At 37.8% G+C, this 15,126-nt stretch overlaps 2 protein-coding genes and 1 long non-coding RNA gene across 6 annotated transcripts; 1 reads left to right on the top strand and 2 right to left on the bottom strand.

The window, feature by feature from the left end:
• Positions 1-607: 607 nt before the first annotated feature.
• On the bottom strand, positions 608-4,843 carry LOC107227433. Its single transcript, XM_015668576.2, has 3 exons — positions 3,808-4,843; positions 2,565-3,122; positions 608-1,872 (listed from the first exon to the last, which is right to left on the bottom strand). The coding sequence occupies exons 1-3, from the start codon at positions 4,262-4,264 to the stop codon at positions 1,172-1,174; spliced, it is 1,716 nt and encodes a 571-aa protein (XP_015524062.1). The 5' UTR covers positions 4,265-4,843; the 3' UTR covers positions 608-1,171.
• A 645-nt stretch (positions 4,844-5,488) lies between these two features.
• Positions 5,489-14,227, top strand: LOC107227418 (zinc finger CCCH domain-containing protein 18). 4 transcript variants are annotated; one of them, XM_046733551.1, is made up of 8 exons: positions 5,489-5,828; positions 6,345-6,820; positions 7,090-8,063; positions 8,182-8,675; positions 8,780-9,039; positions 11,832-12,233; positions 13,153-13,533; positions 13,711-14,227. In XM_046733551.1, the coding sequence occupies exons 3-8, from the start codon at positions 7,106-7,108 to the stop codon at positions 14,120-14,122; spliced, it is 2,907 nt and encodes a 968-aa protein (XP_046589507.1). In that variant the 5' UTR covers positions 5,489-5,828; positions 6,345-6,820; positions 7,090-7,105; the 3' UTR covers positions 14,123-14,227. The 4 variants fall into 4 exon arrangements, with proteins under 4 accessions (XP_046589507.1, XP_046589508.1, XP_015524040.1 ...); XM_046733552.1 differs by having other exon boundaries at positions 6,345-6,878; XM_015668554.2 differs by lacking the exon at positions 6,345-6,820 and having other exon boundaries at positions 13,207-13,533.
• LOC124293286 lies at positions 12,604-13,794 on the bottom strand. Its single transcript, XR_006903197.1, has 2 exons — positions 13,653-13,794; positions 12,604-13,565 (listed from the first exon to the last, which is right to left on the bottom strand). It is a non-coding gene; the product is annotated as an uncharacterized LOC124293286 (long non-coding RNA).
• Positions 14,228-15,126: the final 899 nt, after the last annotated feature.

Genomic DNA, 15,126 nt, shown 5'->3' with positions numbered 1-15,126 from the left:
CGCGCCACCAGTGCGCATATGCAATCTTGTTCCGGTTTTTCTTTTATTATCTTACCTCCGTTTTTTTTCTTCCCTTTGACTTCCCTTTATTATTCAGATGTATATGTAGATAATAAGTAAAAAGCGTTTAGTCTACGTGGTAAGCTAATAAATCGATAATGACTCACTGTAGAAGAGATTAGAATTCCTATCAGTAGACCGTATAATTATAAATTTCGTATAGTAATATTGCGAATAAACACGTTTATCACGTATACCTAGTCCGGTATTTTATCACACTCATAGCTACAACGAATTTTAAGATTTTTACAGTCGTAACTTTTATGGATAATCTCAATCAATTCATTTCAGATTTGAAATGTCTGGTGTCAGCCAATTTGCCTATCAAAGAGAAAAAAAATTGGCATCTCACTGTGACCGTAATGTTTTTACTCCGTAAATTGAATAGTATAAGGTTCGATTTTGTAAATAATCGTAAGGTTTTTGTTTTTCCTTACTATATCACGGATTCTAAATGCGTTTGACACACACATGTATACATATCTATGGGTATACGCATATCATGTCGCGAAGCTGGGAGAAGTGTTGAGAGTAGAAATGCACAAAATCGAATTTTTAAAGTTGTGTATATAATTATATTATTTGAATTTTCTTCATTTACAAATTAGAACACATTTAAAACCAATGTCAAGTTGAATAAAAGTATTAGAAATATTGGTAAATTAAAATATAGGTATTTAATACTTATTCGTGACTAGGAACGTTTAGATTACAGATTTTCTATAAAGATTGAAGGCGGCAAAAACTTAGGTACGTTCAAAGCTTGTGGATCAAAATGTTCACTCGATTTTTAATAAAATTCATAAAATATAATAACTAGGGAACATCTTTAAAGCATCACAGTCGATTTGCATTGATGAATACGACAAAAATTTGACGATATTTTATGAATTTTTTTTTTAAATATAATGTATTAATTAAAATTAAATTAAATGTAATGACTATTTTTGCACAGAATTCTTTGAAAATATAATCTATTTCGTGTAGAATCATATTTCGTGCTGATAAAGTTAATAAACAACTTGGAGAAGCACAGAAATAGTATAATTGTATGCATGTAGTTAATTCAGGTAAGATAGACTATTGCATTGAACCGATATTTTCTAACAATTTACGATATTATAATCTGCGTTAATTTTGCTACCTCGGCATCGAGCATAATGAACTCGACCTTTGATTTAAGTAATTGCAGATTATCGCGAAATTCATACGAAGTTTGATAGCTGATTAATTCTCTAGATCCGTCGTCGTTCAGGTCGGTAACGACGAGTGATTGGCTTTGTAGCTCCAAACTTGGCTGGCAATTTGTACCATCGCATATTTGAGTGATTTCAGTCTGGCTTGCATTTACAGGGTGAACCTCAGCCGCATCTATTATCACTACCAATGTTCGCTCGATTACCGTACGCCGCACAATGCTCGAGTTTATTTTATCTATTTGTGAATCTGGAGTCCATTGCCAGAATTTCATCACAAACCCCGTCACGAGTGGATTGTTAATCTGTGTGAAAATGGCCGGCTTCATTCCGTATGCGTTTGGTCCGTAACTCTTCCAAATCATACGCGGCTGGTTTGAGTCCTTTTGAAAAGTGATGTTCATTATTGTTTGACAAAGATCACCAGGACATGTTCCTTGATGTTCTATTCCCAGCTGGTGAAACGCAGTTAGGCGCACAATATGCTGATCCGAATTTTGCGCGGACGGAACAACAGGGTTTTGTAACTCGTTCAGTTCATCAGTTATCTTCTCCATGGCCTTAGGATACTGTATCCTAGGGAACAACTCCTTGAGGGTTATTGTTTTCGTGGATTCTGGAATGGGAGAAACAATGTATGAGTACAATTCGTGGTGAGGTTAGACACAAATCCATGATGATCTGAATATGTAATCAAAATCGTTTCAATCGTTGCAAGACGTAAATTGTTGCATATTTAAAGTATATTTGATGCAGTTTATAAACACATACAGAACATATTTTTGAAAAATTGAATGTGAAAATTACATCAAAATAAATTGAAAAGTCTTTGAAAGTAGTTTATGGTCAGATTTTCTACGGAATAGAAAATACAAAGTAGCCATATTGAACGAGTTGTAAGACAATAATGACATGGCAATACAATTTTGTTATACGTGAATTCATAAATATAAAAAAAACTGCTTCACACTCATGCGTGAAAATAAAAAATTAATTTCTTCCAGGAAAGGTTTATAAAAACCTGAACTCCCTAAACATAAGTATTTCTTCTTTACTCTAAATATTCACTAGCTAATGGTGCAAATACAAATTTTCAGTCAATCAGCTTAAGATATTCATCTTTTCCAGATTTGAGGATACTTCACACATTTTTTACACCTTCAAATCTTTGCCAACTGCTATAATAACTCTTGTGTTATTGAAAGATTCATTTAATTCACGCTAGTTCTTCAAAAATAGGTAATCCCTTTCAATGTTCATCCTGTTCACAATCTTTGAAAAATTAAAATATTGTGTACTGTTACTGACGTTTTCCATTAGAGTCATCACAGAGGTAAGATATTGTATCATTTGAATCTAAGCTGGAAACGTATACACGATGACACTCTGGTTTCAGTTCTTGACCCAGCAGTGATCCACTTTTTCCAGAGAATAAAGCTGGACTTTGTTTCTTCTGGTCCTTAGATATCACAACACTTAATAGATCGGCGATTCCATCACCATCAATATCAGGTAAAAGCATAGGCAGCTTTGAATGAGTAGACGCGCTAATGCTCCACTGCGTCAACCCAGTAGTTGAATTAATGCTGATCAGTCCTGGCTCTCCTGCGACTAGACAGGTGGTTTCTGGCATTCTGGATTTATCCATGTTAAGATTTTTGCAAACTATCTCTGTTGGCGGGTATGACAGCCGAACAACCCAAAGAAGTAAACCATTACCTCCGTGTATCGAAATTACTCCACCTTTTCGAAGTGGCACCATTGACCCTTGCATTTTTCCAACTGAGTCCCCATATAGTTGTTCTCGATACATCATTACTAGGTTTCGTGGGGTGCCAGGAATAACTAGGATGGGTCCGTATAATTCTGAAGAAAAATCCTCATGAGATTAATATTTTTCAAAACGATTAAAATTTGAGGACATTAAATTTCTGCCGTTATTTTCATAAAGTATTCAAACCAAGAAAAAATTATTATTCATTTTCGAAGGTTCTATAAATAACTTTGTTCTTATTTACTGAGGTAACGTTTTCTCAATTTTTCATGACTTTGTTACTTGTCAGATAAATAAACATTTCACTATACAATGAAACTGAAATCTTGTCAAGGATTATCATTGCTCATTCAATTTCTAACGGAAGTCAAAAGTTTTAATTTTCCAGTCAATTATGATAAATGTATTTGTGATCACTCTTTAATAGTAGTAATAGTTTTGCATTGTTGAGTAAGTACATAGCAAACAAGATTCATCACAAAAAAATGCTGCTGAATTCAAAGACATGAATGTTAGGTACTAGAGTCAAGAGGAAATTTATTAAATTAACAAAAATCGAAGATGAACTATGTCATTACGACAAAACTTGAAAAATGTGAATGTTTCGTAAAAAATTGTTGAGATGTGTCTTTTCAATCAGATCAAGTCAGATGCGATATCACACGATTGAAAATTAATATTACAGTTACTGAAAAACTGATTTGTTGATAAAGAATGATGGTAAAAATGATTGATTTACTGATTGATTAATTGCTGTCTTAGTGTGGTTGTGCATACCCATGCCTTGAAGAGTGTTGTCCCAGAGTAAGGCTGGGCGATTTTTGATAGCTGGTCGTAGCGAGTTAGATTCATTGCAGGGAAGAACGTATAGAAATATGACTATCGTTGCTAGACAGAGTAGGATGGAAGCAGCCAAAAATAATTGCCGTAAGAAAGACATGTGCGGTCTCTTCCACAGGTCGTTGTTTGCATCCTGGTCAATAACCATTATCGGTATATCGTCGCTGCAGTACCCCAAACTAGTGTTTCGACCATTCTTCAGTCTGTTTGCCAGGTTTTTAGATTCGTCGAGAGGGAAAAATCTCACATTCTCCTGCATCGTCGTTGAATCGTGCTTTGTAGATTGACATGACTTTTTCTCGACACCCTCATCCTCATTCTCAGTATCCGTATTGCTCATACTTTGCGGTAATGGCGCGTAACCTTTTCCGCCATGCTCCGTAACGATTGACATCGTTGTTTCGAATTAGTAAATACGATATTTCACCAAGTTTGGATAACCTATCAATAAACTTACACATACATGCACGAACCGCAATTCAGGAAGGTTTTATTGAATTTTCTCAACAATGAATTTGGTGCGCTAGATCTACTGTTGCGGTTTACGTTTAGCTGGCGTCACCTCGGTCGTGCCTTGGTTTTATATTGGTAGGGCCGGGTTGAATGAAGATTGCTAGACAGCCAGAACGGCCAGAACCTTTAGAAACAAGCAAAATGGTACGACGGGCAAAAGGGTAACGTCAGTGCCCTACATTTACCGACTCCCTTATGGGCTTGAAGGTGCCCAGGCATGCGACTTACGCCAGCCAACTTTCCGCCTAGTTATTTTACGCACTTTGCGCTATTGCCCATACGCCAAATCCAATTGCTGGCGGAAGAAACACTGATGAATGTGTTGAGTATGATACGCGTGTCGTGAAAAGTAGTTTTATAACGGGCTTATTACAATAATAGATTTAATGTCGTTCGGACATATATTTTGATGCATCTTTTCAGTCAATGATTGATGTATGGTGGAGGAGGTAAGGAGGACTATCTCCGTATATAGAAAATTTCCGTAAAGTAGTGTATGTATGTGTACATACATATCAGACGGCTTATCCTGCTCTCTCATCACTGCGGCCACAGTTTTCGCGATGTGACGGCATGCGTAGAGCTACCTCTTGTAGTATATGCTCTAAGCGTGGAACGAACTCGAAAATCCTCTAGATTTCCTTTGCATTCCATTCCGTCATCCCGGATTTTTTCATGGGACGGCACCATTACAACTATTTTCCTTTCCATTTCATAGCCCCAACTAACCACGCTTAACTTTAATACGAAAATCTTGCGATAAATCGAAAGTTACTGGATGACATACGCTTGGTTACTCCCATCTAGCTATGTACATTAAAACTGCTAACTAGATTTACTTGAAAGTCGCGAGATCTGCCTGCAGAATCTTAGTATTGCCAAAGTCATAAGACAGACCGTACAAAGAATTCAGTAGAGCAAGTGAAGCACAAGTCCGCTGTAAATACGCATCTTTACTTCGTACATACATACATTTTCTGTTTAAGCTCCGTCAGCTCCGTCTTCAACAAAATTACGACGGTGGCGCCTAAATGTCATTGTGCAACGGTTAGAACGGACTCTAGCCGGAACTAAGAAGTGACGTCACCACCTCAATATGCTGGTTCTTCTATGGCAAAAAATTTTGCCGAGTGAATCGCGGTGGTGATGGGAGTGAGTAAGAAGTAATATTCGTGAGGGACAGGAATATTCGGTTGTCGTGTGAATTATCAAATTTTTCTTTGTCCACTGTCGAATAAAAGGATATAATACCTCATTTAAAATACATGAAAGCTCAATCATTTCCATGAGCTTAAAAAAAAAGTGGCCTGAACATCGGGAATTCGGTATTTGGAGTCGTTGCTGAAAGGCTGAAGGACAAACTAGCCAGGATCGTAGGCGACGCCGGCCGCCTTGAACCTTGTCGGAGTCTCTTCGGCCTTAACAGAGGTGCACGAGGGTCGAAGGTAAGATTTGATAAACGTTTGGTTAGAATCAAAGAGAAAAACGCGCCGTTTATTACGAGACAATAATAACAGCTTGGAACCGAGTAGATTAAAGTTGATTCTTGCGAATCACAAGTAACCTAAAAGGTTTCTTAGTCCAGTAATTGCCAACCGTTTAACGGTCGAACAGAAAATGAAAAAAAATGGACTTACGAAAACGTGTGAAAACAATATCCAACGTCAATGCTGTTGTTATTGGCTCGTGTGCAGTCAACGCAAAACGGTTGTGTGTGCTTATACGCTATATTGAATTATTTTCCCTTATGAAATTCAAAGGAATCGAGGATTAACTGCAAAAATAAACAGAGTTTGACTTTTGAAATTATTTTTTATTACATTTTCTCAAATGATTCAACATTTCAATGATACCCTGCTTTTATCCTTGGTCCATATATGACATGGTAATGTATTTAACCTTGTGATAATAATATGTATATGTCTCTCTCGAAAGATATTGGAAACAACGGATTTTTTCAGGTTCGATAAATAATATATACATTTAAAAAGAAAAAAAAAGTTTTCTTGCTCTATAGTATCCGTATATCTAGTGCAGTACAAACAGTTTTGATATAAAAAGTTTTCCTTAGTTCGTGTTGTGCTCGATTGAAACGTTGAAGTTAAAATAACTATCTAATAAACGAAAAAAAGACAAAACAGAACCTACAACGACAAGAAAAACCCAAGTTGAGAAGTTCCGAGTCGCGATAACAAAAAAAAAAAATGAAAAAAAAAAACAAAATGAATCGAATCGACAAGTATACTTTGTATCTGTGTGATAAATAAGTTCTTCATCAGTTGAGTAAAGTATGCAAATGTTACAAAAAACTTTCAAACAACCAATCAAAGTACGAAACGTCTACAACGGTACGTGGTAAATAAAAAAATGTCCGACAAGGTTACGGAGCGTGCATTTCCCGGTCAAGAGCGAGTCCCATGGGCTATTTACGATACAGGTAAGCCCTGCCACGACGCAACTACAAAAATGTAGCCGAATACTCACGTTGTATTGGGGTAGGTATGATTAGATATTAATTTAAACGAAAAACAAAACAAATAAAGAAAAAACAGAACACCAAAAAAAAAAACAGCAATAATAAATAAAAGTAAAGTGAGGGAATTCTAAACCTGTTGCGCACACAAATACTAAAACAAGAATGCCTTCCTTGTAATTTTCAAATAAACATCGTCACGACATAATGTTAACCATACCGATTGTCCACAGGGTAGAATAGTCTACAATGTCCGATTCAGGATCTGATTGTTCATCGGAGGAGGATTACAACAGTTCTCGAGGTAGGGCGATGACTCCAGATGGTTCCATTTCATCCCAATCTGCACCGCAGTCTCCTTCCGATCACTCTGTATCCTCAAGGGGAAAATCACCAGGCCCCATGTCTCTGAGATCACCTAGATCAGGTCCAGCATCACCAAAGTCACAGCAGTCTGGTCCCGTGTCTCCAAAGTCGCCTAGGTTTGATCCAGGATCGCCTCGGTCCAGCCGAAGCTCAGAAAAATCAACGCTGGTCTCGCCCAAGTCTCCTGAATCACCTCGCTCTGATAGGAGCTCACCTAGGTCTCCAATTCAGTCAGGACCAACTTCGCCAAAATCGCCTCACTCTTATATTGACTCTCCAAAATTTTTTGGATCTGCACAGAATTCTGGACAATCTGCAGATAACTCACCGAAATCTCCGGAATCTAGAAATAGCTCGCCTAAAACCTCACGGTCTAAACTCAACTCGCCGAAGTCCCCAAAGTCGCCAAAGTCTCCGACTTACACACATTCTTCAAATAAAACATTATCCTCGCCTAGAGACTCACCAAAGTCATTGAAATCATCCTCGAATAACTCGTTAGCAGATGATCATGAATTTACCAAGTCAGAGAAACGTTCACCAAACTCCAAAACAAACGCCTTTATAGTGCTTGATGGAGAACAGATATCGGATGGTGACATTGATGATGAGCCAGAACCTATTCCTAAATCTAAACCCACACCTATGACTCATGGAGAAGATTTGTCTGATGTATCTGATCTTGACAGTTTGGATGGCGTTGATGAACCTGAGCCTGAAAAAGATCAACGAGTCAACGATGATAAGAAAGAAGAGAAAAATTCAACGGTTACTCTCGTCGAAGAAAGTGAACAGCTCGATTTTGAAGCCGATGGACAGTGGAAAGATGAGCGTGATGATGGTAAGTATCCAGATCTTTGAAAGTTGTTGAAGAGAAGAAGCTTCAGTAATTCTGAAAGGTAGGCTTCATTCTGTCAAAATAACCTCTGATGCTGGATTAATATTTTATTTATCCTTAGGTGAGATAGACACAATACCAGTCAAAGAAAATAAGGAAATTAAGGAAAAAGATTCAAAGGACAAAGAAAATGAAAAAGATAAGTGTAAGGAATCAGGGGAAATAAATGATATAGAGGAAGTTGAGGAGGATGGTGAGAAAGTTGAATCAGAATTGGAGGAGGGAGAGTTAAGTGACGGGGATGATGCACGTCCAGAAGAAACCGAGCCCAGACCAGTGTGTCGGTTTTATAATAGAGGGCAGTGTACGTGGGGTGTAAGCTGCAGATTTCTTCATCCCGGGGTTACTGATAAGGGAAATTACACCATGTTTGATATGGTCAGACCCATGGCTTATCCTCCGCATGCTTCTGGAGCTCACGAGTTTCGACCTCACATAGAAAGACCTCCGATTATGCGGGCACCGCCTGGATTCGGTGCACATCCTCATGCTCCAAAAATAGAGGAACCACCAGCAGAATCGGCTTGGGAACGAGGCTTGAGACATGCTAAAGAGGTGATTTTTCTTTAACAAATGTTCATTAATTTTACAGAATATTTATCGCATGTTTTAGAATCGTTTGTGAACCCCTGTTCTTACGTAAAATGTTGCTTTTATAGATGATGAGGAAGGCGAATAAACGGAAGGAAACTGACATGGATTTTGAAGAGAAAAAAATGAATCTTAGCCTTGGGCAAGAGGAATTGGACCGAGAGGCTGGTTACTATGTAAGAGCTGCAAGTCCAGAACCACCCCCTGAGCGCTGGCCACCAAGAGAAGTGCCGCGGCGCGGTCCTCTTCCAAGAACTACCCCTGAGCGCTACATAGATGAACCTGAAGGATACTATCCACCACCGACGGCACCTCCAGAATATTACAGGTATAAAAGAAGCCAAAAATAACTGTAAAATTATTAGTTTTGATCGAGTATGGATCCCACATTCTTGTTGATTATATTTTTTTTGTAAACAAATAAGAAAGTCATCAATTTTGGATGAAAAATTGAATTTGGTTTTATGGCAAAGATGAAAAATTATCCACGAATACTGTCTAAATTTCAAGTAAATCGGTTAGTCAGTTTTTGAGATATTGTGAGCACTGTAAAACATATCACCAGGCGCAGTGGTTGACATTATTGTCAATCACAATACTGCCTATTAATTGAATATACTATAAAAAAATGTGAATGAATCTCTAAAAAAAAATACGATACACATCCAAATTAAATTGAATAATTGGTTTTTGTGCTATAAATTTTCAAAATTTGTTAACTTTTTCAGCTCCCTTTAGCACTCAGCATTTTTTCAGTCTACTGGTATATACTCCCTTAAGGCAGTCAGTTCTGACCATAATTCAATTTCAAATTTATTCATAAAGCCTGTAGCTAGACAGCACTAAAGGTAGCATAAGGATTTTTAATCAAAATATTCACAGTATCAAAGGACTCACAGCTGAATTTAGATCGACACAACTGATTGAAGAATTCGATATTTTTATACTGACGGAGACTTGACTAGATAAAAGCATATATGGGTACTGGTCACGATAAGTAGACGGTTGAAATACTCTGTTGTTCCTCTTACAGACAGTGCGTTTGAACACGTTGTGGTTAAAGTTACAGTTATCAATGTCTGTTTTATAATTGGAACATTCTATATTCCAACAGCTTCTTCCTCGGATCACTACCCTCAGTACATTGTGTGTGTGTGCAAGCTCATATTTTCAAGCTACCTAAGAATCAAACAGCGACAACGTGATTTTGTTCTGCGACTACAACATTCCAGCCCATAACTGTATTAGGCAGGCCAGGAATTCAATAGCCAGTGGTATCACAATAACCCTAATATTAGATTCGTAGCAAACTCATTGACTAATCTTTGCAAATCGTATGGTCTCTTTCAACTGAAATACAATGCGAACATCTCAGAGTATATATATAAGATCTATTTTTTACAAGTGCTGTTGATGCTCAATGCCAGACACATGTGCATCCCATTTTTGTTTGTTGTGACCCTTGATATCAAGTTCCTAATAATCAGGACTAACAATATGCGTCATAAGGAAATATATTACGATTTTAAGAGAGTCGATTGTAATGCCATATCCTTAGAACTCTCTGAGTCAAATTGACCAGAAATCTTTATGGAGACAAGTAGTGTGGATGATCTAGTCGAGATCATAAACAGTATTACTATTAATATCATTAATAAGCATGTGCCAAAGATTATCGTTAGGGATAGCACCTTCCCAAAATGGTTTTTCAAAGAGCTAATTTATAATATAAGGAGAAAAAAAAATGCACCAGCTCTATAAGCTATATATAAGTCCGAATATTATTACTGTCAATTTAAAGTACTGAGAGCATTATGTAAGGTACTCGCTAATCGTGATGAGTCAAATTTCGCTGATGAAACTGAAGCAGCACTGACTGCTGCTTACCATAAGGTTTTTAAGTATGTTAGTTCCATAAAAAGTAAGGGTACTATTCCCTTAACCGTGCATTGTGGTGATAAAATTGCGGATAGTAGGCGTATCTGGTATTCTGCTTATGTAGTTAAAATCGTGTGTCTGTGGTCGAACGCAAATATGTTGGGATGAAAATTTGTGTTTTTGAAGCTATACTTGTCCTGTATGGTGTTGGGCAGGGTTTACATTTGGGTCCGTTAGTATTTCTAGTTTTTATAAATGTTGTTAAGTTTAGTATTAAGCACTGTTAATTTCTATTATTTGCTGATGACGGTTTTCAGCGTTGTTAGGGATCAAAGTGATATGGATGTGCCACAAAGTGACCTTGACTCATTCTTTCAGTGGTGCGGATTTAATGGGCTCAAATGTAATATTCAAATGGTTTAGTATACGTTTTGACATAACAGAACTGCTGCCACCTGTCTTATTTTTAAACTGGTGCTCTTCGAATATAAACTGCGAATGTTGAGCACATTAAAGATTTAGGTATTATCTGTGAAAGGAAACTTTCTTTTAATAATTACGTTGACTATATTAAGATTGCCGCACTTGAGCGAATTAATTTATTGAAGAGATTTACGAGAAAGTTCAGCTGCCAAAATTCATTTCGTACCTTGTACTACAGCTGTTATATGGAATCCGTTCCTAAAATACCAAATTACTTGTCAAGAAAGGGTGAATCATACCTTCCTTAGATATGTAACATTTAGAATAGGTCCTACCTAGATCACATGGCATGATTACTCTCTTATAGCAGGTCTCTTAAATATTCCTAGTCTTGAATCCGTTCAGTGCAGGAGCGACATATTTGCCTACAAAATTCTTACCAATGTCATTCAGTTTACGGAATTATTGAGCGAATTAAACTTTAATATACTTGGTAGACTTGTAAGAAAGACCACAGTGTATTTCACTGAGTTTCTACTCAGCATTGCCTTTTAACTTCATGCTCGAAAAATACGGCTGAGTAAGTTGTGCAACAGTAGCTTTGCATGGCTTGACCCTCATAGCTCAAGTTTGGCCATAACTAAACTGTCTGCAAAGTGTCTACTTACATATGAGTGATGTATTCGCGCGTCATCTGAAGTTTATTTGATTTTGTATTTCTAATTATTGGACTTATCCCGTTGAATGAATCAATAAATAACTAACTAACTAATTAATTAATTAATTAATTAATGAAATGAATAAACTTGGTTTGCGCAGACGAGTGCACTACAAACCGGAGCCCCGTCCAGGTCCAGAGTACAGAGAGCGCATAGAATATCACACAGCACCGCGGGCTGCTCCACACTCAGTTTCCCCACCTCCACATCCACGTGAAAGGGAAAGGGAGAGGGAACGAGAACGTGACAGGGAGAGAGAATACTATGAGAAGTACGAAAAGAAGCACAAACGTCCTTCGAGAGAGGTAATAGTGGAACGCATTCCGCCAAACAAACCATGGAGAGAAGAAGAGCCACCTGCGCCTGAGAGAGGAAGAGGAGACGAGTGGGCAGATCCTTGGATGCGGCGCAAATCCCCGTCAGCCATACGGCGTAATCCTGCTGCAACCAGAAGACCAAGAAGGCAGTCTTACTCATCGGGATCTTCATACTCTTCTACAAGGTTAGCAATATTTGTACATTGCCAATTCTTATTCTTCAATTTTACTTCATTTGGCTCACTTTACTATACTCCATCCTATGAAAGAACAGACTTACTGTACATGGACGAGTAAGTTAAGAGAAACAAGAAGTCCAATTACAGGCTACCCAGTACTTTGAGTTTTCAGTAACTTATGGTAACGCTTCTTGTTCCCGCCGTGTTGAAATAGACGAGTTTTCTCTTGGTTGTAAGTCTGTGTTCTCACTGGATATAGTATACATTGATATTTTAGTAAACAGGTGATTTACATTTGTAAAACAGCGTAAGAAACTTTTTATTAGAAACACATGGTATGACAGTGGGAAAGTTGAATAACATTGGCTAGAATATATATGTTTTTGATGCTTGCATTTTTATCAGGTCTAAGAGAAATCGACCAATTTATAATTACATTTCATTTTTTAATACTGTCACTTATTGATAGAAATCTATAAATGAAAGCTGAAATATTGAATTTGTCTTTAATGAACAGCTTTCTTTTAAAGCAATCCTTCTTTATCTCTGTATTTCATCATTTGATACCTACAATATACCATACGTTCCTATCGAAAAAGCCTACCATATCTATTCGCGTTTCAATACTTTTACTATGTGGTTGAAAGACACAAAATTACTCCAGAAACGATCAATGCTGCTAGTAACAATCTGATCAACCTTTTGGTACTGGATTTATCAACCTGTTTTAAGACATCAGCAGATGTTATATGATCTTCAATTTCTTCTAAAAAATTCAGTCCATTTGCATTTAATTTACACTTTTGAAACTATTGCAAAATATATTACTCCAACTCATTTAATGTTAAGTTATTGGCATTATTGATCAGTTAAGACATTAGGAAGTTTAGAAAATCTGAATATGAGAGTGGTATAATTATTTTAGCTCTAGCCGTAGCTCGAGTCGCTCTAGCTACAGCTCTTATGACTCCCTGTCCAGGTCCCGATCTCCTTCCCCTCCCTCTAGGTCCCGCCCAGGCGGCAAGGGGGGGAAGCCTCCTACATCACCTTCACCTTCCATCCCTGCGCCTGCGACAGTTCAACCTCAGAGAGGAGCCATGCTGATGAACCCACCGGCGCCGTCTCCTCGCCCCCCAAAGGGGTCCATATCTCCCACAACTGGTACCCTGCACCGGCGTGCAGGTCTTAATCCACCCGCTCCAAGCCCCCTCTCCTCGCATCAACGTCATCATGAAAAGACTAGAGACAAAGCCGCCATTGCTGCAGCTGCTGTCGCAAAAGTCATCAAAAGTCGCTCACGTTCCAGGTAATGATAATCATTTGATTTTGAGCCCATTTCTGTTGGTTTTTAATGGATTTTTACGTTATTGCGGTGCAAATTTGACACTTTCAATTGCACTTTGAACTACATCAGTTGCTACGTACTCGTCAGAATTTGATGTATAAAGAATAATTGCAACTTGAACCATGACTTTTTGTTCAGGTCGTCACACAGCAGTACTGGTTCCGATAGCAGTGGCACTAGTAGTGATTCGAGTGAATCAAGCTATTCGTCATCTTCAAGCGGTACAAGGAGACGAAAAGGTTCTTCACCGCCTCAAAACCGTAAAGAATCGAAGAGCATAGATGCCCTAAAATTGAGTGGAACTAAGCAACAGATCAAGCTTACATTAAAGCCATCAAATAATGCGGTAGCTGTCAAAAAAGTTGATCGCAGTGCCACTATTGCAGGAAAGAAAAGGCCGGTTGAATCCCCGCCGCATGTTGATAGCAAGGCTAGTGCAGCAGCAGCAGCTGCAAAAGCTGCTAAAAAGGCGAGCTCTCGCCGTGAGGAGTTATTGAAACAGCTTAAAGCTGTGGAGGACGCGATTGCTCGTAAACGTTCTAAAGTATGACCTAATCGCTGTCTAATTCAGGGAATATTACGTACATTAGTTTGAAGTTGCATAATTAGCTGTTATAATTATACTATAAAAATAAACATGCTAATATTAATTGTATAAGCGGATTGATTACATACAATAATTAGTAAAGTATGAAAGAATTGTTTTTAAACAAGACATGTACCGTTTATAATGCAACGTAATAGACGCTGCATTGAAGCGGCATTTTTTTTTTTCTAAGATATGAAGAATTATACATACATTCATTCGACGACTCTTTTGCTTTGTAAGTGCTTGTTATCTTTTGAATTGTGGCCCTGTCTGTATGTTAACACTGGGTTTGCAAGTTCCTGGGTTTTTGGGAAAGACTATAGCATAATATTAGCTATTAAAAGATTTCTCTACTCTAGTGCTCTGGGTGCGATCGCAAGCTTCTAAGCGAAATTTGTTCTACTTTTTTCGTTAGCTAGGAAAATGTATTGTGTTACTTCCTGATTCGAATACTATTCCTACTCGAACTTCCTGAGTGTGTCCGTATTTATTTATGGTTTGTTTACATCTAACTCTTATTCTCCAGCATGGTCATGCAGTTGAATTGGGAATTGAGGATCGTTCTGTCTACATTTGGAGTATGGAGAGATTCTTCTTTACCTTTATGGTTAAAGGGTGAGGAGTATGGGAGAGATACTTGAGCCCCTAGCACAATGAGAGGGAATAAGAAATAGGAATGACAAATAAGTCCTACGATTGGAGTAGCTTTTCCAAAGCGCGTGGTGATTGGCTAATTAATATTTATTATTACTTTTTATTTCGTTTCATTCTGCAGGGTATGAAGGGCAGACGTAAGGACGATCTCCGTGAACCTTTCTTATCTCCTTAGAAATCTAATTGAACCTTGATTGCTAAGCGCCAATCATAGGGTTACCCTTATTACTTATGAGTGCTATTCTGGCTTGTTGAACCATTATTTATCCCTTTGTGCCTGATACTTTTCCAGTTGAAAACCCATATGAGAT

Source organism: Neodiprion lecontei, chromosome 3 (genome assembly GCF_021901455.1).
Source record: "Neodiprion lecontei isolate iyNeoLeco1 chromosome 3, iyNeoLeco1.1, whole genome shotgun sequence".
Taxonomy (NCBI): Eukaryota; Metazoa; Arthropoda; class Insecta; order Hymenoptera; family Diprionidae; genus Neodiprion; species Neodiprion lecontei.
This window is presented reverse-complemented; position numbering and strand designations above follow the sequence as displayed.

Coding starts and splice junctions, on each gene's coding strand:
- LOC107227433 (XM_015668576.2), bottom strand. CDS start 4,264: ATGTCAATCGTTACGGAGCATGGCGGAAAAGGTTACGCGCCATTACCG. Junction 3,123..3,807: donor CAACACTCTTCAAGGCATGG/GTATGCACAACC, acceptor ATTTTTCTTCAG/AATTATACGGACCCATCCTA. Junction 1,873..2,564: donor TGATGACTCTAATGGAAAAC/GTCAGTAACAGT, acceptor CTCCCATTCCAG/AATCCACGAAAACAATAACC.
- LOC107227418 (XM_015668552.2), top strand. CDS start 7,106: ATGTCCGATTCAGGATCTGATTGTTCATCGGAGGAGGATTACAACAGT. Junction 8,676..8,779: donor GCTTGAGACATGCTAAAGAG/GTGATTTTTCTT, acceptor TTGCTTTTATAG/ATGATGAGGAAGGCGAATAA. Junction 13,534..13,710: donor AAAAGTCGCTCACGTTCCAG/GTAATGATAATC, acceptor CTTTTTGTTCAG/GTCGTCACACAGCAGTACTG.